This window comes from Camelina sativa, chromosome 11, assembly GCF_030686135.1.
Source record: "Camelina sativa cultivar CO46 ecotype springtype chromosome 11, ASM3068613v1".
NCBI classification, from domain to species: Eukaryota; Viridiplantae; Streptophyta; class Magnoliopsida; order Brassicales; family Brassicaceae; genus Camelina; species Camelina sativa.
The window spans coordinates 12,465,927-12,492,652 of NC_141890.1; the positions used below are offsets into that span (position 1 = coordinate 12,465,927).

Sequence of the window (26,726 nt, forward strand, 5' to 3'; positions counted from 1 at the left end):
ATGTACCTTCAACACGAAATCATAAAATGTTTGATTAAAGGACACACATCAATTTTAAAATATATTGATCACCGTTATAATGTTTGATACGAAATCATGAGTTAAAATGTTTGATTAAAAGACACACAACAATTTATATATACATTTTTTGAAACATTTATAAAATAAATCCTGAAGTTGACACTTATTTACAAGGATGTCATTGGTATTTATTATCTAAAAATGAAAAATTTAAATGCTAACGATAATTAAGGAAATATTTTCATGGTTCAGTGTTAAATGAGAAACAAATTATATGGTATATTCTCCATATATTCCGTGACATATTTGAGAAAGTAACATTGCTTAAATCAAATCATCATCCATGAAAATTAAAAAATCTTACCTAATCTCACGCGGAGCTTTTATTTTGGTACAACATATTTTTTATCTCTCTCGCATTTATATCCTTCTTCTGATAATCTGATTCATTATTATCATCTACAATGGAGATAAAACATGGCTTCATCACAATTCCAAAGGCTTATTGCAGTTTTTTTATGGATTACGCAGAGAACTCGAGGGCTTCAAGATTATTAACCGATAAGATATGTATGTGCTTCACATTGACAAGAATGGCATCAGGTTAATAAAATTTTCAATTTTTATCCCATTTCTATTTATTTTTGATAGGTTAAGATTTTTCAAGTAATGTTCAATTTATTTTGTGCATATATACAACCTACAGGCTGGTGAAAGTGAAGGGGATTCTCAATTTATGTTTTGATTGAGGTTAGTAATTTGATTCATTTCTCTGCTCTATAAACTGATGATTTCTCTAGACAACATGAATTATGTATGTATTTGTCATTTTTTGTGCTAAATTTGTAGGGTATATACATATATGTGTGTGTATTCACTGTCTTTTTTTTTTTTTTTTTTGTGAAACTTTGTGTTGGTATCTCAATAGATAATGACTAGAAAAAACTTTGTGATTCTCTCTCGATATGGTGAAATCGAGATAAGGATGTGTGCCAAGATCACCATATCAACATTTGGGATTTTAAAGGTATTTTCCTTTCTTTCTTTTTTTTGGTAGGATTGTTGTTGGAATCAAGTGCAAAAACGGGATTGTAATGGTTTGATTCTTCCTCTTTGCTACTTTTGATTTTTTTAATCATACTTTATGAATGATAGATCATGCAACACCCTTTTAAAGGGATACCTAGAGTATGGAAAACAAGTGCAAGAAGAGAGAATTTATGATCTGATGAGAAAATACGCTAGCGTTCATAGTAAAGCTTGACTATATCCTGACATCCTGAGCTTTTTTAGTGGAAGGTTTTGGAAAAACGTTTGCTTTGTTGTTGAGGCTTTACTAATTTGGATATTATGCACATGTTTTGGCAGGTAACTTTCGGAGTTACTTGTGGAGCGTCATAAACTTATTCCATTCTTTCATGTGCTTCCACACGCATATCGACTACTAAACCAAGGTGAGCGTTGTTGTTTGTGTTGTTTATAATCTATGTTCATTCCTTGCTTCAGAACTTTTAAGCTCTCATATAGCTGATGAACACTTAAATTGCTGTTAAGAGATACATATATAATAAGTAATAGCTAGCAGTTAAAGGTAATATAAAAAGTGGGTTATTGTCTAATCTTACAACCCACATAGAGACTAATGTTAGAGTAATAGAACACAAAATTACTAATTATGTATTCTTATAGTCACTTATGTCATTCTATTTAACTATAGGGTAAGAGCAAAAAAAGTAAAACTATTCTTTGCCAACTCAATTAACTATGTTGTCTCTCCATTCATTGGTGTCTTGCTGACTACATTTGTTCACTACTTCTAACTGTTGCGTCTTACTCTTGGAAATTGACAGATTGGGAACATAAATTTTGCGGTGCACCACACTCTTGGAGAATGCCACAGTTTTTAGTCAGAGTGAGCTTGACCACCATAGCCCTCTGGCTTTTGGAGGGATATTTCAAAATGAAGAGCTGACATGAACGGATAGGCGTCACAGTTTCCGTCATAAGCTAACAATTTACATAACTCTTTTTGTCTAATACAATACTACTGCGATTGATTATTTATTTTATTGACTTTAGTTACGCTGACGTAATTATATTGGTTTCATAATTATGGTGAGTTTTTTTGAGTGGATCTGAATGTAAGTTTGCTTTGTCTTTGAGACTTTATTAATTATATACTAGAGTGTTAGATTATTTATATATGAATCAGTGAAAATGAAAAAGCTAAATTGTCCTTCACTAACAGTTAAATTTATATGTATAATAAAAATACTATTAGGTAAAAATTAAAAAATTAAATAAAACAGTGTATTTCTTCACGTACCAACTTCTTAGTCGCTCATAGATTTTAAACGATTAAACATAAAACATGGTAATTGAACACTAAATGATTTAGGTTACCATGTAAAATATTAAAAGAAGTATTAGTCAAATATATAGTTAATTTACTAAACAAATTATATTATTATTATTTTTTTAAATAGTCCCGTAGTGTACCGCGGGTGAAAATCTAGTATATTTGTAAGTTAGCCAGCATACGAAATCATAAAATATCTGACTAATTATTAATTCGGTAAACATTAGATTCGGGTATACTATGTTGTTTTGTGAATCTTAATTTTATGCTGAAACCTTTATTATTTCAAAAATCACAAACTGAATGAAACCAAACTAATATAAGTTTAAACTGTAAATAATTTAACAAATAATTATATCTATAAATGTAACTCTATGTGTAAATAATATATTACAAACTTTATAGTAAACAAAGTTTTTAAAATCAATTACGCACGTACGTGCGGGTCTGTACCTAGTTAGATGTAAAATGTAAATATAGTGACAATAGATTTGTTTTAAGTTATATTTTTTCAGTCATATTTTTTATTAATTATATTTTTTTATAAATCATACTATGAATCATATTTTTAAACTCACATATTTAAAGCATATTTTATACATTTTAAATTTCCTAAATCATATTAAATAATTAACAACATATTTTAAAATCATATTTTTATATATTATATTATTTTTGATAAATCTTACTTTAATATTTTTTATATACATTATTTTTAGTTATAATTTCATACATTATATTTTTTATAAAACTTCTTTAAACTATATTATCTTAAACTTCATATTTTTAAATCATATCTTTATACATAATATTTTTATAAATATTTTTGAATATTATTTTTATACATTATATTTTAAGTCATATTTTATTTTTATAAATTATATATATATATATATAAACATTATATTTTTTAATCATTTTCTATTTTTATTAATCATATGTTTAAATCAAAATATTAAATACTATATTTTTTGGGTTTTTCGTTTTTCAAAAAAAATATATATAAAAAAATTCTGGGCTTTTAGTCTTTTTACGTAAAAATTGTGTCATTCTAGTTATTGGATAAGATGGAGTGTTAATCTAGCAATTAATTGCCAATTTTGTGTCAAACTGGTATATTTTCACTAATAATTATTATCTCCTATCTAATAAAACGGAAGCGCACAACATTGTTTTGTAGACTATATAATTTTAATAAGTTGGTTACAAATAGGTTACAGATTAACTTTTATATTATTTGTATAGTCTGGATTAATTGTTTCCAAAAATCTTAAAGAGAATATTCTAAAGAATCATTTGAAATCATCTAACTTACCATATTAATTTTCTTTATTAAATTATTCATCAAATAAAATCTTTTGATATCTAACTTAACATATTAATTTGTTAATTATTATTATACTTCACCTCTCATTTTTATATATGAGTCTATTTTGTAAAACAAATAAATTCTCATATTATTTATTATAATTAAAAAAATAGTTTTATTTCCGGATATACCATAAGTTGAATTTTTAAAAACAAATATAAATGATTCAATCTATAAAATATTCAATTTTTATTAATATTATTCTTTAAAAATAATATCTATTGAATTAAAAAAATTACTGAGTAACGATCAAAATTTGAATATTTAATTCAATTTCATACTTTTTGTTGAATTTTATAATTTTCTATAATATAATAAACTTTAAATAATTTATTTTGAAATATTTTTAAAATATTGAAACTTGATATTAAAGTTAGAAACTATAAACACTCTAAATTAGTTTGTTATAGGCTTATAGCAATGTCAATAATATGTCACTATAATATGAAAGAATTTAAAAAAACCAAGTATATTAAAACAAAAAATATAACAATATATTAAATTATTCATATTATAATAACTCGCTTTTTAAAAACCAAATTCACAAAATTATGTCTTATAATGACATTCAAGTCATGAGGTAGAATATACATTGTTGAAATAATTTCACGTACATAAACTAATACAACATATTAAAATTTTATTTTAAAATAGCAAGTATACAAAATTTTATATAAAATAAAATTTAACTAGTGTTATAGCACATGTACTTATCTAGAATCATTAAAAATATAAAACTTGCAAAATAAGTGTCTTTTTCAAGTCATCATATTTAACATATGATTTTATTACATAATATTTTATCCAAAAAAACTTTTATAAATAATCACATAAATTATATTTTATAAAAAAATTACAATGTAAATAAAATAAATTTCAACCCGTGCTCTAGCACGGATCTTAATCTAGTATATATAATATTAAGAAAATTGTGCATTGTCCCTAAAAATGCTTAATGATTAAAAATTATGTACAGACTGAACAAAAAAGATAATATATACATGTAGCATATATTTATTACTCTCTCCATTTCACTTTAAATGAAATTTTAACAAAACAATTTTATTTCATTTGAAGTAATGTTTTTAATTATATTTATTATTTTTTAATCAATCATATTTTATATAATATTTTGTTTTTTTTTTTAATTCTGGATTTATTATTGATTGTAAATAATGAGAACTATTACATATGAATCTACCATGGACAATTCCTTTCTCTATGCTCACTTTGAGTTGTATGTAGAATCACGGTGAACGGTAATAATTGCATATCACTAGAGATTGTCTAGACCTCCTGGTGTAGAAGCATTAATGAAGCCTAAACCAACCACGGGACCAAAAAGGTTTCCACTATTATATTTTGTTATTGGTTGAATTTATTTTAGTTAATGATCTTTCTATATAAAAGAGATAAATTAAATTATATGTTTTCTTAATTGGTGTACAAAAAATCTAAACAAACAGAAGGAATATATTATATGAAACAAAAGTAATTTGTAGAGAGTTTTAAGTTAATTTGCAACCCTCAGTTTAATTGGGCACTAAGACCATTCAAACATTCTAAGCTTAATAATACGTCGAGTCTGGTATTTTATAAGTACTTCTTTATTGCAAGTCCTTGTGCACTCTCCATCTAGCCAGCGTGTTGGGGAACAAGGTGATGTAGTTGCCACGCACACCTTCTACTCATCGGCAGATGTACATGTCAGTATGTCATACCTTTTGAACCTTCGAGTGTTTGATTTGTCTGGTTCATATAAATATCTCCTTCTGGTTACCAACAAAATATACGTATAACAGTTTTTTACTTTGTAAAACGGAATCTAATTTTTTTTGGTAATAATGATTATTCGAATAATATAAAGATTCAATACTGCCAAGCACCAAACTCCCACGTACAGTATATTGATAAAATCTTTTAGGTTTTAAATATGTTGTTCAAGATTATTTACTCCAATCTGTGTGAGTCATTACATCTAAAATTACAATATTTCAACTAAGAAAAGAGAAATTGCATAATATATACTTTACTCTTAGATAGTGAACAAATAAAATTACTCAAAGAAAAATCATGGTGTTTAGAGCGAAACCAACAATTTATTTTGTATTCATACAAAAAAAAAAAGAACGTCTCTTGACATTTTGCAGCTTTTGTTATTCATTATATAAAACAAAAGCAAAAGCTTATGCTTGCATCATCTCCTAACTGCGCCGCAGGCCGCACTCACTCGTACACATTTTACTAGACACTTAACCTGTTCTTATCTCTACTTGGACAAATATTACACAAGATTACAAAAACGTACTAAAACGCAAACTTACCCTTACATTCAACTTTTAAACTCATGCACGCTCACATTAACAAGTGGTTGACTTCCCGGTTCCACTTCTTGCGGCGGTAGCATCCTCAGCACGTGCACACCCAAAACGTCCCTCTTCTCTTACTCTTCCCCACTCGTGCAACGACACGTGTAGTCTTTTCCCGGCGAGCAAAAACTCCGCCGCTTGAACCGGCGTAACAACCTCCACGATCTTCCTAAGCGTCTCAAACCTCAGCTTATCACCTTCCGTCACTAAAGCCGCCATGTCCTCCTCGTGTTTATCTAAAGCATCCTTCACCACCACGTTGCCATCAACCAAATCCATGGTGTAAGCTGCGATGGCGATAGGCATATCCGCAACATTCTCTTGCAAATTCGCCGATTTCTTTGTTATCTTGTCTTCTTTCTCTATGACCTCCATATGCAACTCATTGATTTTTGCAAGCTGTGTCGCGGTAAGATCACTCATGAAACCACTATGGTTTACTTCGACGCTTTCATCGATCTTGAGAAGATATTGGGAAAGCTGCGTCTCGGCCTGTGATCCACATAGAGCGTAAATAACTCTGATGAAGGACGAAGGGCGACATCCTCCCATCCATAGCAAACCATTCTCTAGAGAAGAGTTCCACGACGGTGAAAGGTAGCTTGAGCAGCTTCGGTGAGACAGCTCCGATCGTTTCTCGGCGTACTTTTCGAAGTCATTGAGGATTTGACCAACGAGCTCTCCGAGTTTGTGATCGTCGTCGCTTGCTCGATGATGATTTATGAGTGCTTCTTTGAGATCAACGATGTGTTTAGCTTGTAAACCCATCCACTCATAGTAACATCCTTTTCGAAGTTGTTCAATCCCATAACTCGAAGAACCAGCTGCCATCTCTCTTCGTTGGTTAGTTCGTGAATATATTTTAACGTTACTTTATAGCCTTAGAGATACATTGGGTTGGTGCAAGTATATGTTCTCTACATGTGGTCTAAGATTTTTTATTTGTCGTCATATACTTTAACAACATGCATATACGACGATACGTGGAATCAAGATACGATGGGCGTTTATGTGAAATCGTGGGTTTAAGTTCAAACCTCTCTTAAAGTGGTAAGTTTCTCTCTTGGTTTGTGGATCTTTGCTTTTAGACGGAAACGACAAAAGGGCACATATGAAATATACGAGTTACATGCTGACGAAAGAGTGGTATACAATCGTAGATATTTTTCAAATGATAATGTATTACTACTTACTAGACGAGAAAAAGAATTCATAGATAGGATTATATTAAAATATAATCTAAATCGCAGTCCTCTTTTATTAATTAATGTTAAGATATATATGTATTACAATATGCTTGGTAGTATTTGATCTTATATCTGTAAACCATGTTTAAGAGCTTTTATAATTTGGTGCTATTCAGTTCAATTTTGATAAATACTTCATCGATGAAATCCAGTACTAGTATTTAAAATCAAATAATTTTTTTTTGTATGAATTTTATGAGTAAATGTGTATACTGATCAGTGGAATCTATGAGTGAATTACTAGAAACACAATCTAAAGTATACTGTAAAGATGTTAGAATCCACAAACGTGTATCTTTTCTTACGAATCAAATTTTAAATTTTGAAAATAATTTTATATCCATGATTAAATAATATTTTAACAATAAAAACTATATATACTAGGACTCAGACTCCCGCGATGTCGCGGAAAAAGTATTTTAGAAAAAAATAATAATTTAAATTTAAAATTTAAAAATATACATTATGAAATTATTTGAATGTAATAGAATGGTTTGAATACATAAACTGTTACTAAAAACACAATCATCAAAATGAAAACTTATAACAAAAAATATTATATAGAATAAACGCAACTTTGCAAAACATATTGTTTAAAGTATTATAAATATAAGTTATTTTTATGAAGAATTATGGTAAAGAGCCTACAACTAAAAAAAATCATTATGACGAAATGATCATTACTGAAAATATCAAACTAATGGTTATAGTGAATAATGTAATTTTCTAATAAATAACTTTAATTAAAAATATATTTAATAATGAGTGAAACAATATCAATGGAAATTTAAATTAAAATACACAACTCTTAAGAACAAAATAAAATAAATTTTAAATATTAAAATAGTTTTTAACGAAAAGTGATGATAAATAGACACAACTGTAAATTCTTTATTAAGTTTTATTAAATTTCTATATTACTATAATCATTTCTAAAATTTTAGTTAGATTATAGAATAACATTGAATATTAGATATTAATATTCAAATTATTTAGATTTAACATAAAATGAAAAATTTGTTTCAACAGCAATGACTTGTTAGTTATTGATGAAGAGACAAATATATAGAGAGTTCAAAATATATGAATAGACACACCTAATATAACAAAAAGTTGTGATGAAAAAATATGAATAAAATATAGTGAAAAGACACAACTCTACAATGAACAAATACAACTATTTGAGTTTTTAAAAAAAACAAATAAAACCAATTTTTTTTCAAAAAATACTACGAAGTCTCAACTGTTGTTCTTATTTATTCAGGTTGTTATTATTATTTTTAAATATTAAAATATTTTTTTAACGGAAAGTTAAGATAAATAGACACAACTGTAAATTCAATATTAAGTTGTATAAAATTTCTCTATTGCTATAATCATTTTTGAAATTTTAGTTAGATTATAGAATATATTCAATTATCTAGACTCAACATAAAATGGAAATTTTGTTTCAACGAACTTGTTAGTTAGTGATGAAGAGACAAATATAAAGAGAGTTCAAAAAGCATGACTATTTAAAATGACACACCTATTAAAACGAAAAGTTGTGATGAAAAAATATAAATAAAATATAGTGAAAAGACACAACTCTACAATGAACAGATACAACCATTTGAATTTAAAAAAAACAAATAAAAATAATTTTTTTACGAAAAGGTACTACGAAAAATTGCAACTGTTGTATGTGCACTTGATTATACCTACAAACTCATATAAACTGGTTTTAAATAGAAGACATCTTTATTACCATATTCAAAAGTCAAATCTAAAAGCTTATTATATAATCCATTTAACTCTTCGAAAAAGACTCTAGGTATAAAATTAACTAAAAGTTGTAAATTAGATTCATCATTCCAAAAATCTTTTTGTTAAATCAAGAATTGGAGGAATCTCTTTACATTTAAAAGAATGAATGCTAGAGAATAATTTAGAGAGCTGTAAAAACCATTGAAATTAAAATTTTATATTATTTGGTGTCATGGCAAAAAAATGAAAACAGTTTAAACAAACAAATATATATATATTTCAAAAGATACGAATATTCGAATAAACACAACTCTACAATGAACAGTTGCAACTTTACAAAAAAACCGTTACAATAAACAATCGCAACTTTGTGTAAAACACACAATTTAAAATTTCTACATATTTTTTTGGAAAATTATCCAAAAAGTACGATTGAAAAAACACAACTTTGGTTGCATTTATTCGGATTGCTATTATATATAGGTATTTTCATTAAATTTTTATATAAAATTAACTAAAAGTTGTAAATTAGATTCATCATTCCAAAAATCTTTTGTTAAATCAAGAATTGGAGGAATTTCTTACTTTTAAAAGAATGAATGCTAGAGAATAATCTAGAGATCTGTAAAAACCGTTGAGATTGAAATTTTATATTATTTTGTGTCATGGCAAAAAAAAAACAGTTCAAACAGACAAATATATAGATTTCAAAAGATATGAATATTCGAATAGACACAGCTCTACAATGAGGAGTTGCAACTTTAAAAAAAAAACCGTTACAATGAACAATCGCAACTTTTTGTTAAACATATAATTTAAATTTTCTACAGAGTTTTTGGAAGATTATCCAAAAAGTATGATTGAAAAACACAACCTTTGGTGGCATTTATTCGGATTGTTACCATATTGAAAAGTCAAATCCAAAAACTCACTATGTAATCCATCTAACTCTTGGAAAAACACTCTAGATATTTTCATTAAACTTTTATATTTAAAATTAACTTTTATATTTTCATCATTCCAAAAATCTTTTGTTAAATCAAGAATTAGAGGAATTTCTTGACTTTTAAAAGAATGAATACTAGAAAATAATTTAGAAAAATGTATAAACCGTTGAAATTAAAATTTTAGTTAATTTTGTGTCATGGCAAAAAAATAAATGAAAACAGTTCAAACAGAAAAATATATATAGATTTCAAAAGATACGAATGTTTCAATCAACACAACTTTACAGTGAACAGTTGTAACTTTTCATAAATAACCGTTTTAATGATCTATCACGACTTTTCAAAAGATATTCAAAAGGTACGATTAAAAAAAACAACTGTTGGTCGTATCTATTCGGATTATTATTATTATATAGATTTGTAAGAGTTGTAAACAATGGTTAGTAAACAAAAAACACAACGAACGAAAAACAAAAGAAAGTTAAAGTAAGAAATATCCACAGATTGACTAGTGGTTGACCAAGAAAAAAAAAAAAAGACTAATTACTGTTTTATTACTTAAAGCTCATCTTATCTTATAGTACGAGATTCCTAGTGTTATTTTTAAAAACGATGGTTATATAATGTTTATTATTTTTATCTGTAAGCTTAATTTACACTCCTAGACCAACAATATTCCCATCAAACAACATGCATACATGCATTAATATCTATACATGTTACATGACTTCTAGTTCAAATAAACAAATTGGCATATAATATCTTACTAGGTAATAACCAGCATGTAGTGTGGGATAAATCGATTTAAAGAAAATTATTATAAGTAAAATTATTACCTTAGAACCAATATTTATTTGTGTCAAACATAATATGTAACTAAAGTTTTTTATTTATTTTTTAAAGTTGCGTTTTTCATGTAAAAAATACGTTTAACCCATGAAATCTTTAAATGTGTAAGAGGCTTTATGGTAGAGAAAATATTGATAAATTGTTACTATTTATTGCAACATGTCTTTTATGTGGTTTAAAAATCAAATTCAAATCTCTTATGTTTTATTTTCTAATCATAACAATTTTGCATGTTTCTTATTTAACCATAACAACATACAGTAGAACCACTATAAATTAATAAATTCTTCCAGTCCCGAGTTGGGCCGGTGTAAAAAATGATATATTTCAATAAAATAATAAGATAATAATTTTTTTAGAATTTCTATGTAAAAATATGGTCCCCTTAATATCGAAATTAATAATCAAATAGACTAATATATATATATATATATATATAAGAAAATCTAGTGAAATATGACTCTATTATTGTTTGTTTACTCTTCAATTTGTATTGTTGTTGGTGCTCATCTCTAATCTTTCTGACTACATCAAAAATTGTAGAGAGTTCTATATGCAATAATTGCTTCCTAACGTGTAATTGGTTCTGAAGGTACCACAATATCTTCTTCAATTTCATCATTACCATGAAAGATAGTAGTAGCGATTTTTTCTAAACTTTGAACTTCTTAACAATTATCATAAAAATGGAAGAATTCATAAAACAATATGTAAATTATAAAAGAATAACAAATTATAAAATAAAAAATTACTACAAAAATGTGAATTATAACAAAGTATTATCTTTTAACAGAAAATATTTTCAAAACTATGAAAATGAAAAATCCTCTTCATAAATTAATAAATATTAATTTATCGATAAAATTAACAATTATTAATTTATCGATAAATTAAAATCTCTATAAATTAATAAAATTTCATGGTCACGACCTTATTAATTTATAGAGGTTTTACTGTATACTAAATTACTCTGTAATTTAATTATTTAATTTTATTATATGTTAGTAACAATCAGATTCTAAACTAAGTTTTCTGAAGATAATCTAATTTATTGATTTAATATTTGTGATTAGGCTATTTAATTATTTTGAGTTATTCGGTTTGTTAATATTTTCTGTAAATGACGGATTATTACCAAAAAACCATTATGAAAAGTTAATGAAATTCCAAAATCAACGTATTCATGTAAGTATACATTTCACCCGTGAAATATGTGAACGTGGTAAAGAAATTATTTATAAAATGTTACAATTTATGGCAATATATATTTTTGTGTGCTTTAAAAATCAAATTTATATTTATGGCTAATCGAGTAACTATAATAATTTTGCATAATCTAATAATCACTCATTTTAAATATATTATGATTTTTTTTAGGTATTAAGTTTATTTATAATGATAAAGGTTATTGTCTCATTCCTTTTTAATAGCACATAGATTATGTACAATTAGAACGTATATTCCTATTCGGTTATCAATATTTCCATTTTTTTAATGAATAATCACACTAAATGTTGAGATTAATTAGTTTACATACTTAGATATATATAAATAATCACACATCATGATATCCCCTAATTTGTTGTCATTTTTATATTTATTTATGAATATATATAAATCTATATTTATTGGGAATTAAGTTTTTTCAATGAGTTGGAGATAATTCAGGGGTAATATATTTCTTTTTATAATCAATTATAATAACTATTGAAAGCTTGTTTTTTAAATTATTATGGTAATAATACTAACATAAAAAATAACATTTTGTTTTATATGATTTTGTTAATAAGTTATATGTTCTTTATTTTTATTAACTTTATTTAATGAAATGTTTTTATAGCCTTTGTAGAATATTTTACTTATATTGATTTTAAGAAATCAACATAAAATAAAAATCAATATAACTTTGATTTGTATATGTATCTAAGTAAATTTTAGTGAAATTTTGCCTTAAAATAGTATGTAATTATCTGATTAGTTTGAATATGTGATATTTAAATTTGTGTGAAAAATAATACACATATCTAATTATTATTCGGTTAATTATTATTTTTTGAAAATATAATGACAAGTTAATGTAATTAAGTAAGAAATTTAAGGGTATTTTGCTAAAAAGTACATGAAACTCTCTAGTGACAACACATCAGCTTTTTCAACATTATACTTCTCTATTAATATATACGGACGTAACATCTTCAATAAAAAGTGAAGCTTTAATTTTTTGCACTAAAGGATGTTTAAAAAACGTCATGTCATAAAATCGTCTAATCATCAGTAACACGTAAACTTATAATCTCTTCGGATCGGAAATCATCAAAAATTGTAAATTTAACTTCTTATGTCACTGTGATTTTGAAAAAGAACTCTATATTGTTCTTTATATCACTCTTCATAAGCATTAAAATGAAATAAAACGATACTCTTTTTTTTTTTATCACTTCTACTCTACACACAAAAAAAACAAAGTAGCATCGACACTCGCAGTGACATCAAAGGGGTAAACATAACAATTATAACACTATTGTTTTCATTATTTTCTACTAACTTATGAGACTGTGGGAGTGGGACATGTCGTTTTTAAGACTATTCCGATTTCCGACATAGAACAGTTAATTGTTGAACTGTTTATTAATGGTTTGGGACACCTCAAAATAAAAATGAATGCACGTGAGTTACGAGTTTCAACTTTCAACTAATCCATTTACTTACTACTAACTTACACAGTAACACATTATTGTTGCTGTGAACTACAAAAGCCCAACATTATTTCATTTTGATGCTGGGCTTAAACAATAATTATGATCCACGCATCGATTAAAATAAAAAATGATACCATAGTTGAACTCATTTCGATTTAAATTTCTTTAAATTTATTTGGCTTTGGTTTTGATATTCTAATCTACATTAAGAAGATAAGAATTGGGGCAGTAGCAACTTTAGATTGGATGGGATCGAAAAATATATCACTACAGTAGATACAAATGTTTTCCAATACTAGCCAAAGTTGATATGATGTTAAACAAAAAATTAAACTACCTAGTGCCTAGAGCAATGTAAAAATGTCTTTAATCCAAGCTTAAAAAGTGTTGACCAAAAAACCTTTAAACAATTGTATAATTTTGTAACGTCTATAAAATCAATCATGTGATTAGTTCAAAAAGGTTACCCCAAAAAAGTCGATCTTACATTTATATACTTGTTAGGTAATTTATGGACACACATCATTTAATTAACATTATTACTATTTTCAAAGTGTTAGTAAAACAGTGTGTTAAAAAACTCGTAGGGCTGAGCTGTGCAAAAGACATCGTCTCTCTCTCTCTCACTTAATAATTCATTTCCCTCTTCACTATCTCTTCTCCTTCACTGCAAACTTTCTCCACAAATGTCATGAAGCAATGAAGACGAAGATGATGATGAAGACGACGACGACCATGTCTCAGATCTATGTTCTTCTTTTCACCTTCTTCTTCTCGACGAGCCTCTCTCACTCTCTTCCACTCACTTTCAATGACAACCTCTCCGACAACGAAGTCCGGCTAATCACAAAACGTCAGCTTCTCTACTACCGCGACGAGTTCGGCGACCGGGGCGAGAATGTCGTCGTCGATCCGAATCTTGTCTTCGAGAATCCACGCCTCCGTAACGCTTACGTAGCTCTCCAAGCTTGGAAACAAGCTATTCTCTCTGATCCCAACAACTTCACCACCAACTGGATCGGCTCTAACGTTTGCAGTTACACCGGAGTTTTCTGCGCTCCAGCGTTAGATAACCGCCGGATCCGTACCGTCGCCGGGATAGATCTCAACCACGCTGACATTGCTGGCTACTTGCCTCAAGAACTCGGTTTGTTAACGGATCTCGCTCTGTTTCATGTTAATTCAAACCGGTTTTGTGGAACCGTACCGCATCGGTTTAATCGGCTTAAGCTTTTGTTCGAGCTTGATCTCAGTAATAACCGGTTCGCCGGGATATTCCCTGCCGTTGTGCTCCAGTTACCGTCGTTGAAGTTTCTGGATCTGAGGTTCAACGAGTTCGAAGGACCTGTACCGAGAGAGCTCTTCAGCAAAGATCTAGATGCGATTTTTATTAACCATAACCGGTTCCGGTTCGAGTTACCGGATAATTTGGGAGATTCTCCGGTTTCAGTCATCGTCGTGGCGAACAATCACTTCCACGGTTGTATTCCGACGAGTTTGGGTGATATGAGGAACCTTGAAGAGATCATCTTCATGAACAATGGGTTTAACTCTTGTTTGCCGTCACAGATCGGGCGGTTGAAAAATGTAACGGTATTTGATTTCAGTTTTAACGAACTTGTTGGGCCGTTACCAGGGAGTGTTGGCGGGATGGTCTCGTTGGAGCAGTTGAATGTGGCGCATAACAGATTCTCCGGTAAGATTCCGGCGAGTGTTTGTCAGTTGCCGAGGCTGGAGAACTTTACTTTCAGTTATAATTTCTTCACCGGAGAACCGCCGGTATGTCTGGGGTTGCCTGGGTTTGATGATCGGCGTAATTGTTTGCCGGCGAGACCTGCGCAGAGATCTCCGGGACAATGTGCGGCTTTCTCTTCTCTTCCGCCGGTTGATTGTGGATCGTTCGGATGTGGTCGTTCTTCTCGGCCTCCGGTTGTTGTCCCGTCACCGCCGACGACACCTTCACCTGGTTCCCCTCCGGTTGTTGTCCCGTCACCGCCGACAACACCTTCACCTCCATCAACTCCTGGTTCGCCTCCGTCAACGCCTGGTTCCCCTCCATCAACGCCCGGTTCCCCTCCGTCAACTCCTGGTTCGCCTCCGTCAACTCCTGGTTCGCCTCCGTCAACTCCCGGTTCGCCTCCGTCAACGCCCGGTTCCCCCCCGTCAACTCCTGGTTCCCCCCCGTCAGCTCCTGGTTCGCCTCCGTCAACGCCCGGTTCCCCCCCGTCAACTCCTGGTTCGCCTCCGTCAACTCCTGGTTCGCCTCCGTCAACTCCTGGTTCGCCTCCGTCAGCTCCTGGTTCGCCTCCGTCAACGCCCGGTTCCCCTCCGTCAACTCCTGGTTCGCCTCCGATCACTGTCCCCTCTCCTCCGTTAACTCCCGGTTCACCTCCGTCAACTCCTGGTTCACCTCCGTCAACTCCTGGAACTCCGCCTCCGTCAACTCCTGGTTCACCTCCGTCAACTCCTGGAACTCCGCCTCCGTCAACTCCTGGTTCACCTCCGTCACCGTCTATTTCTCCGAGTCCCCCATCGCCATCTAGTCCACCATACACAGGCCCTTCTCCGCCGTCAACTCCTGGTTATCCTTCACCGCCTATGATTCCTAGTCCTCCCAGCATTGTACCGTACCCGCCGTCAACTCCACCCTCAACACCTTCCCCTCTGCCTCCGTCTTACTCTCCTACGCCGCCACCTCCACCGTCAACAGGATACTCTCCACCATCACCACCGCCACCACCTCCGCCAACATATATTCCGTTCCCATCACCCCCACCTCCTCCGCCGCCAACATACAATCCACCGCAGCCAACTCCATCACAACCACCGCAAGCTCCAGTTTACTACATTCCTCCTCCTCCACCTCCCCCTCACTCACAGTTGTCACCCCCATCACCAGCCCCCTACTACTACAGCTCACCACCACCGCCGCCGCATTACTCATTACCGCCACCACCCCATGCACCATGCATAGAATACACACCACCTCCACCTCCAGCCGTACATTACAATCCCCCGCCGCCACCACCGGAGCACTACAGTCCCCCACCGTCACCACCGGTTTACTACTACAACTCACCGCCACCACCACCAACAGTACATTACAGTCCCCCACCTCCACCGGTAATTCATCACAGCCCACCACCGCCGTCTCCAGCATACGAGGGACCACTGCCGCCGATTCCCGGAATATCATACGCTTCACCACCACCGCCTCCCTTCTACTGATTCTTTCTTTTTCAGAATTTTCTCAAAAACGGGTCCTACCACTTACGCTAAAACCCGAAGCCGAAAACGATGTCGTCTCAGATTGATGGAAACATCAGACACACGCCGTCGTTTTACCCATTTCTTGCCGAGAGAGAGAGAGAGAAAGAGAGGGGTACGTCCGTACGCGTGGTTGGTTGGATAATCTCCGAAAGATTTATTTTGGGGGGGTGAAAAAAAATTTAAAAAGAGGAAAATTAGGGTTTGCAGGTAAAAAAAGTTGTATGTAATTAGAGGGAAAATTATAATAAGATATATGGAGCAACCTCATCTTTATGCTCCTTATTACTCGTCTATTTAACTAATATAATAATTATCATTTTTGCTCAAAGTGTCCTGTTTTAAAAATATTAAACTCTTATCTTTTTTGGATTTATTTGTGGCTTATGTATTTATAATTTGATTTATTAGAAAATATATATATATATTTATGGTATATGTAGTTTTGAATTCAATAATTATATGATACATGCATGAAACATTGAAAACGTATGTGCGAGACTGAGTGTGAATCCGGGAGTGTGAAGTAAAGTCATACTAATAATAATACAAATCCGGTCCAGCACGAAACGCCCTGTTTTGAATGATGAAGCAAAAGTAGGGAGTAGGGACAATGTCACATGTGCCCAGCACCACGTACCTGACTGACTATGTATTTGGAATTTATTACACCATCAGATCCTTGACTGCCGCTTTAATTATTTTTTCTGAAAACATTTACCGTCTGTCTCTAATAGTTTTGATTTGATGTTTAGGAGTTTTTATATATTTTTAAAAAATAATGATTATTAATTTTAATTATATTATTTTCTTTCACTATAAATATATTATTTAATTTTAGACTATTAACAATTCAAAAATTTAAATGTTTTCAATAATTACTTTTTAAAATTTACAAAATATTAACTTTAATTAATTTAAAATTGTAGAAAATCAATCTTTGAAGAACAAAGAAAATTTTCTAAAACATCAATTTATATGAGATAGAAGTAGTAAATACTTACATTGTATTATTATAGTATAGTACTATTTAATTTAAGCTTTGTACTTGTGAATAATTATTATGAGATTATGATAATATATATATATATATATATATATATATATTTACACTTTGTCGGCAGAAAAAAAAACTACTTCGCGTGAAAAAGAATTGCCTCGGGTGGAAAAATGTGGGTGAAATTGAATACTAGTTCCTATTTCCCAAGTTATGTTTATTTTACAAACTCAGTATTTGGGTTTGGGTGAGAACTATAGTTTTTTTCTGCCGACAAAGTCATACAATAGATAAACATTTGAATCTGTCTAAGCGTTCTAAGTCAAATAGTATTTGGAAAACAAAACAATTACTACTATTCGTTCTAATCAAAAATCAAGAATATTTAAGAATCATAGTAATTGTTTACTATTTATAGTTTATAAATGAAATATGGTGAAAAAATCAACAAACCCTAATCGATCGGGCTATTTGTTTTTGATAACCTTAATATGGTGTGAAAATTCATACTACTTCAGTAATTCTCATTTCCAAAAGAAACACCAAAATGGGCAAAGGAGAATGGGCGCTGTTGGTTTATCGTATATATTGGCTGCAGGTGCAAGAGCGCAATGGCCTTTGCTCCTTCGATTGCAGAAGAATATGACTCATTCATTTTTTGGTACAATTTTCTGATTATAGCATGCTCATTTTCACAATTTACATGCTCGTAGAATTAGGTAATTGTATTTTCTTTAGTAAAGCACTAAGCATTATGGTTAAACAACATTAGTTACTTGCCAAGGTAAGAAGTACTTTTCTGTAATCAATAGTATAACATTTCAATTCTCGTTACCATTCATCAATAATCAATACATATTTTCTACGATACGCGCGAGAGTCGACCCCGACAAAAGAGATGACTCACCTCTAATTGACAATGAAAATGACTAAATTAATTTAAAATTGCGGCCGAGTCTTGTAAAGAGCTTCTGACCGAGTGCCGACTGTCAGCCGAGAACAAGTTACCGCCACATCACAAATATCCTACCATCACCAATACTTTTTATTTGTCATTTTTTTTCCATCTATGTTACGTCACTTTTTTTTGTCGACACCGTACTGTCTATCACATGTGGACGTGGACTGGGTCGAGAAATCTAAAACCGAATACGTAAAGTTATAGGGTCCGTCCGACTCGTATAACTCTGTCTCTATCAATACAAGACAAAAGATAAACTTACACTAGAAATACCTAAAGATAGAACAATAAGTATTATAGTATAGCGATATTATCCTAAAAATCTACGAATTAAAGCATTTTACTTACTACGAAACTAAACAAAACAAATTTTCTAAAAATCAAAAATACTACTATATAATTATTGCCAAGATCAGTCCAATCTTTTTTAGTTTATTTTTTAACAAAAAAGATCAGTCCAATCTTGTTATTATTGTACGACTTAACTATTGATTAATGACAACAATCACTCTCCGGCAGCTTCTCCATCCGAATCACCACCAACATAAGCTTCGACCCGGCGATGTTCTCTACATCTTCCCCACTCATGCATCGCCAAATGAAGTTTTTTCCCGGCGAGAAGAAAATCCACCGCCTGAACCGCCGTCAAAATCTCAACGATCTTAGTCAACGTGGTCAACCTCAGCTTATCCGCTTCAACTAATAAACCAGCCATATCCTCTTCATGCTTATCAAGCGCACGCTCCACAACCACGTCAGCTTCGCCGATCTCCTCTTTGTAAAACGCCGCCATGGCCATAGGTATATCCGCCGTGTCCTCTTGTAAGCTTGCAGATTGCTTACTCAGCTTGTTCTCTGCCTGCACCGTTTTCAGATGAAGCTCGTTGATCTTGAATAATTGCTCAGCCGTTAGATCACTCATCGAATCTCCTCCTCCTATTTCGCCATGTGTCTCACCAAGAGCCATGCTTAGATCTAGGGAAGGGCAAATGAAATTATTGTTATTTATTTATTTTAAAGCAATAAAATTTGAAGTGTTATCATAAAGAATTATCATGAAAATAATCTTAAATTTTATATCAAAGCTATATATACTACATTCCATCCTTCTATATTTGTTACTTGTGTCCATATTACTAAAATTCCAATTGTATATATATGTTAAATCCAAAAAACTAGAAAACTAACCTTCAAAAACTATATAAAAATAATAGACCCTAACTTAACAATTACAAATCATAAATATAAATCTATAGTTTCCAAATTAAATGCACTTAACCACCAAATAAAGAGTTTTGCAGCTTTCATGCATGGAACCCTAAAATTTACATATACAAACTTGGAAGTATTCCTGAGCTAAGTCTTACCGTCGATGTTGTCGTTACGGAGGAAGTTAGAGAAACGGTGCTCAGTTTGAGACCCACACATGGCGTATATGAGTCGTATAAACGAAGAAGGACGACAACCTCCAATCCAAAGAAGTGCGTTTTCAAGACAAGTGTTCCATGTCGGAGCGTAATAGTTTGAGCTATATCGACGGGAGTGTTTGGACCGTTTTCCGGCGTAATCTTCAAAGTCTCTGAGCGCCGTTCGTGCCAAATCTCGAAGCTTGGCATAATCTTTTTCACCGTTGGATAGAGCTTGTTTAAGCTCCGTCATGCGTCTGGCTTGTAAACTCATCCACTCGTTATAACAATCTTCTTGAACTTTTTCTATGTTTGAGCTCGGATTCTCCATTTTTCTTTTCCTTGAAGTTTTGTATTTTTTGTTTTGGTTTCGTGCGGTATATATTGTTTGAGATTATGCACCAGTACCAAACTTGCAATATTTTATTTATATATGTATGTTTGTTTTAACGTTTTGTGTTTATGCTTAGGAGTTAGGAAGTAGTAAGAAATGCGTATTTTGAGGATAGAAAAAGCCAAAACAAAGTCATGCATGGATGCGTTACGTGCAACCACGGTCACGGAGACGGAGGACTTCTCGTTTTTTACAAAACTAAAATAAAATTCACTACTAACTTTTGTCGTTTATTAACATCAGTTTATTTTCCGTATGTTTTATAAATAAAGTAAGTATTTTTAGTTGCATACCCTCCTCTTAGGCTCTCACTGCCGAGCGGTCATCATCGAAGGCGGAAAAGAGTAAACCTCTCGACTAAGTTACCGAAGTTTATATATTCCAATTGATGCAAATTAGAAAAGAAAGGTAGATATAAAACGACAACAACCTAAAAACTATATTATTGTAAGATCTTTATCAGTTGTCGAAGACATATAGTGATGTAGAGGTTTTTAGATAATGGAAAAGAAAACTGTCTAACACGAAAAATAATTAGACAACACCCTTACAGGTTTAGAAATCATAAATCTAAGGGGTTCGATAATTTGGGGTCGAAAGCAAACTGAAATGAATAGTCGATATATTTGATAAATTGATGCTGTACAATACACTAAATTATTAATTAATACTCAGAATGAATTTTCTAAATGACAAATATATAATATTAGGTTTTAACTCCTACCGCAGGATTATATTTTTAAAAGTAAAATAAAAATGTAATTTTTTAAATAAATAAATAAATTATATATGACTAATGTTTTGTAAATTTTAAATATATATCCCTTTATATCTATATATAGGTTTACCGGTTTAAAAATTTAGGTTTACTGGTTTAAATTATTAAATTCAGAATATAACATGTGGTATACCGTAGTAATATTTGTTTATTTTACATAATCGTAATTTAATAAACTTAATTAGATATACCTAATATGCAAACGTCGATGGTGTTAATAAAATAATTTTTAATTTATATTAATATCCAAACTCATCCCGCTAGATATCCAACACCATTTTTCTTCTTTGTACAATATGCACGTTTTTCAAAATCTAAATAACGATAATGCAAAAAAATATAGTACCAAAAATCTTGCTAATCAAGTATACATTATCTTCAAAATATCTTAATTTTAGAATTGTTTACATATGTGATATATCATGGTTTCTACGGTTTTTTAACCATGATATAAGTGTGCTTTATGAGTCCTTTGATTTGTTTTCTAGGATGTTTTAGAGTCTTAACATGTTTTCTAGGATTTTGGCACGAAAATAGTGAAATGGAGCGATTTGGATCATTTTGAAGCATTTAATGGAAGAAATCAATTTGGAGTCTGATCATATGACCAGCGTCGACCGACACCAAAGGAGCATCGGTCGACACCAAGACAATCCGACTCAAGTCTTCATAATTGGAAGTTTTACAAATTTTGCCCGAAGTCTTCCATAATTGCAACACAAGTCTCTGACATGTTTTAGGACATATATATAGTATTTTTAGGTTTTAGAAACCCTTAAGTTATTTTCCAGCAAGTTCTATTCCAGCAAGTTTTATTCCAACAAGTTTTATTTTCTGCAACCCTGTGAGATATTGAGAGCTTTTGGGAGAGAGATCTGAACTCCTTCGAGAGAAGAATTCCTGAACTCCTTTCTTTACTCTTTTAAATTCAGGTGCTTATTATTCAAAATTATGTTTTGTTCTTCATTGAATATGTCTGAGTAGTTTGCTTGTTAGGTTCATGGTTTTTCACAAGGATTTTATGATTTATTAGATCTGTTTATTTAGGATTCATTATCATTCTAGATCTTCATCATAGGTTGTTCTTCGTATTAATCCTTGATTGACCATCTAGAATTAATACTCTAGGAAAATAAATTAATATGAGAATATAATTGATTTTCCTGATAAAACCTTTTGATGAGCAAAATTACTTTCTGCAAAGAGATTTGATTTAGTAATTTTGTGAACTTATCTAAACCTGTTTTTAAAGCTGATTTTTAAACTAGAATTTTACAAAGAGATTTGGATTTTTTGGTTTTAAATTTAGATAGTATTTGCAGTTAGAACTGATTTATTTTACAAAAGTGTTTAGAGTTCTAGATCTGATTTTTAATTGCTTGAATCCTAATTTATTGATTGATTTAATACTTCATAATTTCCTGAAAAATTCCCTAGACCTAGCTTTTTAATCCCTTGAATTTACAAAAGTTTTATTTTAATATTTTGTGTTGCTTTTCTTATTTAAATCAACTTTTTTAGCGTAATCATAAAACTCTATAATTTATTGTGTAGTCTAGAGTCCTTGTGGAATTCGACCCCTAAACACTGTAGTGACCTCTTAATTTGAGAGAGTAGTTCTAGGGTTTAATTTGAGCATATCAAATTTTGGCGCCGTTGCCGGAGATCGAACCCGGGTCCCCCGCGTGAGAGGCGGGAATACTTACCATTATACTACAACGACCAAAGGAATGACTTTGAGTTGAAGCCTGCTTACTTCCAGCTGGTTGGGCAAAAACCCTTCTCTAACCTGCCCCATGAGAAACCTTTGGACCACATTGAGCATTTTGAGGATCTTGTTACCAGTATCAAGGCCAATGGTGTGACTGAAGACTACATCTACTCCAAGCTTTTTCCATACTCACTTGCAGGAGAAGCATCTCATTGGTTGAAGTAGTTGCCAGCTGGATCTTTGACATCTTGGCAACAAATCAAGGTGGCTTTCCTGAATTATTTCTATGATGATGCAATGTCTGATGAGTTGAGAGTCAAGCTGTCCTCCTTCAAACAAAGACCAGATGAAGCTTTCAAGGCAGCTTGGGTGAGATTCAAGGCATATCAGAGAGACTGTCCACACCATGACTTTTCAAGAGTGCAACTGCTCAGTATCTTTTTCAGAGGGATTGACTGGGAATATCAGCTAGCCTTGGATGCGGCAAGCCATGGAAACTTCAAGACAAGATATCCAGATGAAGCTGAGAACTTGATTGAGAATCTGGCCTCCAGCAATAACACTAAGAGAGCTGATGCTGAACGGAAAAGACTACATGGAGGTTTTGATGCAAACCAGCTAGCTTCAGTCAATGCTAAACTTGATTCAGTTCACAATCTCCTAGTTGGTAAGAAATCAGTTCACTTTGCTGCTGAAGTTGAATCATTTGAACCACAGCCTGAGACAGGGAATGAAGAAGCAGATGTCAACTTTGTCTATGGAAATCAAGAGCAGAGATTCGGTAATCAACAAAGCAACAAGCCTTACAGTGGGAACTCTTTAGGTTACACTCCTAAGCCGGATTATCAGAAGCAGAAACAGAACAATGGTTATACTAGAACCTATGGGAACTCATCTTATCAGTCTCCTCCTCCATAGACTTCTTTTGAGAATAAAATAGAAGCAATGCTAGAGCAACTTTTGCAAGGTCAAGAGCAGTTAACTATGACATTCAATGGAAAGATTGATAATGTCTACACAAAGCTTACTGTAAGGATTGATGCATTGAGTATTCATGTTAAGAAGCTGGAGAATCAGGTTGCGCAGACTGCTGGGTCTGTGAAGAGACAAGAGGGTTTTCTTCCTGGAAGAACTGAGTCAAACCCCAAGCATGCTTGCAATGTCATATCAGTGAGGGATGAAGAATTTGATGAAATTGCTTCTACAGAACTGAGAGAGCAATCGGCAAATTTCTCGGCTTCAGATGATGGTGTCGATCGACACCACCTAGGTGTCGGTCGACACTCATCTCAGACAGAACCCGAAACTGCAAAATCTCAGGTTCCAGCAGCTGTTGAGAGGGTGTACAAGCCTAAGGTCCCTTTTTCCTAAGCCAAGAAGGTCCAAGCAGGAGATTGAAGATGCTAGATGCAAGGCAATGATGGACAAGGTGATGATTGAGATGCCTTTGATTGATGCAGTAAAGTTTTCACCACCACTTAAGCGTTATGTGAAGAGAATGGTATCAAATGGTTTGAGCCCTGAGGAAGGAGCTTTGCTAAATAAGGATGTCAGTGCAATTCTTTTGAACTAGTCTCCACAGAAAAAGAAAGAGAAGAAGTAAGAGGTGGTTGTCTTTAAGAAAGTGAGTGCAATGATTCAGTGCAGAACTGCTGAGAAATTACCAGATTTTGGGAGCTTTTTACTTGATTGCACTATCTCTGCAGAACGGTTTGCTCACTCACTCTGTGATCTCAGTTCTAGTATCAACTTGATGCCACTATCTATTGCTGTAAAACTTGGGATGACCGAATTCAAGCCAACTAGATTGTCTCTTATCTTAGCTGATAGATCTCAGACAATTCCTGAAGGTGTCTTAGAGGATATTCCAATTAAGGTTGAAAACTTCATGATTCCCACTGACTTTGTGGTGCTGAAGTATGATAAAGAGCCTAAAGACCCTTACATCTTAGGAAGATCTTTCTTACCTACAGCTGGTGCCATCATAGATGTGCTAATGACTTAAAACAAGGGTTTGATGGGAGGCAACCCACTGGTAGGAACTACTTATCTTTCAATTTTTTTTTTTAGGATTACTAACTTATTGATATTTGGTTTTGAGTTTTATTTATTCAGAAAAAAAAACAAATTGAAAAGTTTTGGACATCATCGATCAAGGAGGAGTGTCGACCGACGCCACCTGGGCATCGGTCGACACCAGTTGGAGAACTGTTCAAATTTTTCATACATTTTCCATAGATTTTTGTTTCTTTCCCTTGCTTGATAACACTGGGGACAATATCGTTTAAGTCTGGGGAATGTTAGTACTAACTACTAACATAGTTTTGGTTTTTAGTGTGTCAAAATCGTATTTTTGTTTTATTGAGTCAAATTTTTCAAAATTTTGTTGGGAACTATGATTTTTAGTTTTAGTGTATTGCCTTGGTTGATTAATGCTACAGACTGAATCCACAAATCGACTAATGAAAAATCCAATGGCTGACCAGTAAACCAGAGACATCCAAATTTCCAACAGAATCCATAAAAGTCTGAGGTAACTTCTGCACTTTTCTTTTTACCTCATCAAGGAGATTGATGTTCATAGAACTTGATTTCTTGTTCATACCTGACAAGTTAGATTTCAAAAAAAATGGTACTCCTCTCCTTTATTCAAGTTTAAAAAAAAAAGTCCCTGAAAGCTTTGTTAAAAAAAAAGAGAGAATAAAAGATGAAATAATTTTGATCAGTTTAGAGAGGTAGATAAATTACTTGTGACCTCATTATTCTACTCTTGAGTCAAATGATCACACAAAGCTTGGAAGGGAGGGGTAGGTAATTACCGATGATCCAATTATTCGCCTACAACTTTGAAAAAAAAAAGAGTTAGTAAAAAAAAAACAGCAAAGCAAAGCTCAAAGGAGGATAAGAATAGAATAAGTCTGGGGGAGAGAAAGAGTACCACATGTGGTAAAAGCTATATCTTGTTATGGTATAATACGGGAATAAGTCTAGAAGGTTCTTGACATTGATCAAATTGATGAGACCCACCGATGAAGGCTTAATGGAGGAAGTAGTGGAATTTGGTTTGAATTTGGGATGCTACGAATGTCAACGGAGAAGTACATGGTGGTTCGATTTGGATTTATCTGCTAAGCATATGGATTATGGTTTGAATGATCATGGCTAAAAGAAAATGAGTTTCTGTGTTTTCAAACCTCTTTCACAGATTTCAGTTTATGTTTTGCTTGAGGGCAAGCAAATGCTAAGTATGGGGGAGTTGATATATCAGGGTTTTTACGTTTTTTAACCATGATATAAGTGTGCTTTTTGAGTCCTTTGATTTGTTTCTAGGATGTTTTAGAATCTTAACATGTTTTCTAGAATTTTGGCACGGAAGAAGCGAAATAGAGCGATTTGAATCATTTTGGAGCATTTAACCGGAAGAGATCAATTTAGAGTCTGATCATGTGACCAGCGTCGACCGACACCAAAGGAGCATCGACCGACACCAAGACAACCTGACTCAAGTCTTCATAATTGGAAGTTTTACAAATTTTGCCTGAAGTCTTCCATAATTGCAACACAAGTCCCTGACGTGTTTTAGGACATATATATAGTATTTTTAGA

At 32.2% G+C, this 26,726-nt stretch overlaps 2 protein-coding genes, 1 long non-coding RNA gene, 2 other non-coding genes and 1 pseudogene across 6 annotated transcripts; 2 read left to right on the forward strand and 4 right to left on the reverse strand.

The window, feature by feature from the left end:
• The first annotated feature begins 1,355 nt into the window (after positions 1-1,355).
• Positions 1,356-2,075, forward strand: LOC147933897 (uncharacterized). Its single transcript, XR_015570948.1, has 2 exons — positions 1,356-1,475; positions 1,872-2,075. It is a non-coding gene; the product is annotated as an uncharacterized LOC147933897 (long non-coding RNA).
• A 3,753-nt stretch (positions 2,076-5,828) lies between these two features.
• Positions 5,829-7,043, reverse strand: LOC104723191 (protein DOG1-like 3 pseudogene; annotated as a pseudogene). Its single transcript, XR_015571230.1, has one exon. The product of XR_015571230.1 is annotated as a protein DOG1-like 3 pseudogene (transcript).
• A 6,984-nt stretch (positions 7,044-14,027) lies between these two features.
• On the forward strand, positions 14,028-17,204 carry LOC104723192 (uncharacterized). The gene has a single exon (XM_087475559.1). The coding sequence runs from the start codon at positions 14,306-14,308 to the stop codon at positions 16,832-16,834; it is 2,529 nt and encodes an 842-aa protein (XP_087331685.1). The 5' UTR covers positions 14,028-14,305; the 3' UTR covers positions 16,835-17,204.
• A 1,816-nt stretch (positions 17,205-19,020) lies between these two features.
• Positions 19,021-20,640, reverse strand: LOC104723193 (protein DOG1-like 1). Its single transcript, XM_010441524.3, has 2 exons — positions 20,199-20,640; positions 19,021-19,806 (listed from the first exon to the last, which is right to left on the reverse strand). The coding sequence occupies exons 1-2, from the start codon at positions 20,566-20,568 to the stop codon at positions 19,337-19,339; spliced, it is 840 nt and encodes a 279-aa protein (XP_010439826.1). The 5' UTR covers positions 20,569-20,640; the 3' UTR covers positions 19,021-19,336.
• Positions 20,641-23,060: 2,420 nt separating this feature from the next.
• Positions 23,061-23,132, reverse strand: TRNAE-CUC (transfer RNA glutamic acid (anticodon CUC)). Its single transcript has one exon. It is a non-coding gene; the product is annotated as a tRNA-Glu (tRNA).
• Positions 23,133-23,426: 294 nt separating this feature from the next.
• LOC147933898 (small nucleolar RNA R71) lies at positions 23,427-23,533 on the reverse strand. Its single transcript, XR_015573458.1, has one exon. It is a non-coding gene; the product is annotated as a small nucleolar RNA R71 (small nucleolar RNA).
• Between the last annotated feature and the right edge of the window lie 3,193 nt (positions 23,534-26,726).

What these genes read in the sequence shown, in the direction of transcription:
- LOC104723192 (XM_087475559.1), top strand. Translation starts at nt 14,306, where the DNA reads ATGAAGACGAAGATGATGATGAAGACGACGACGACCATGTCTCAGATC.
- LOC104723193 (XM_010441524.3), bottom strand. Translation starts at nt 20,568, where the DNA reads ATGGAGAATCCGAGCTCAAACATAGAAAAAGTTCAAGAAGATTGTTAT. An exon ending in CCGTAACGACAACATCGACG is followed by an intron (nt 19,807 to 20,198) that starts GTAAGACTTAGC and finishes GCCCTTCCCTAG; the next exon opens with ATCTAAGCATGGCTCTTGGT.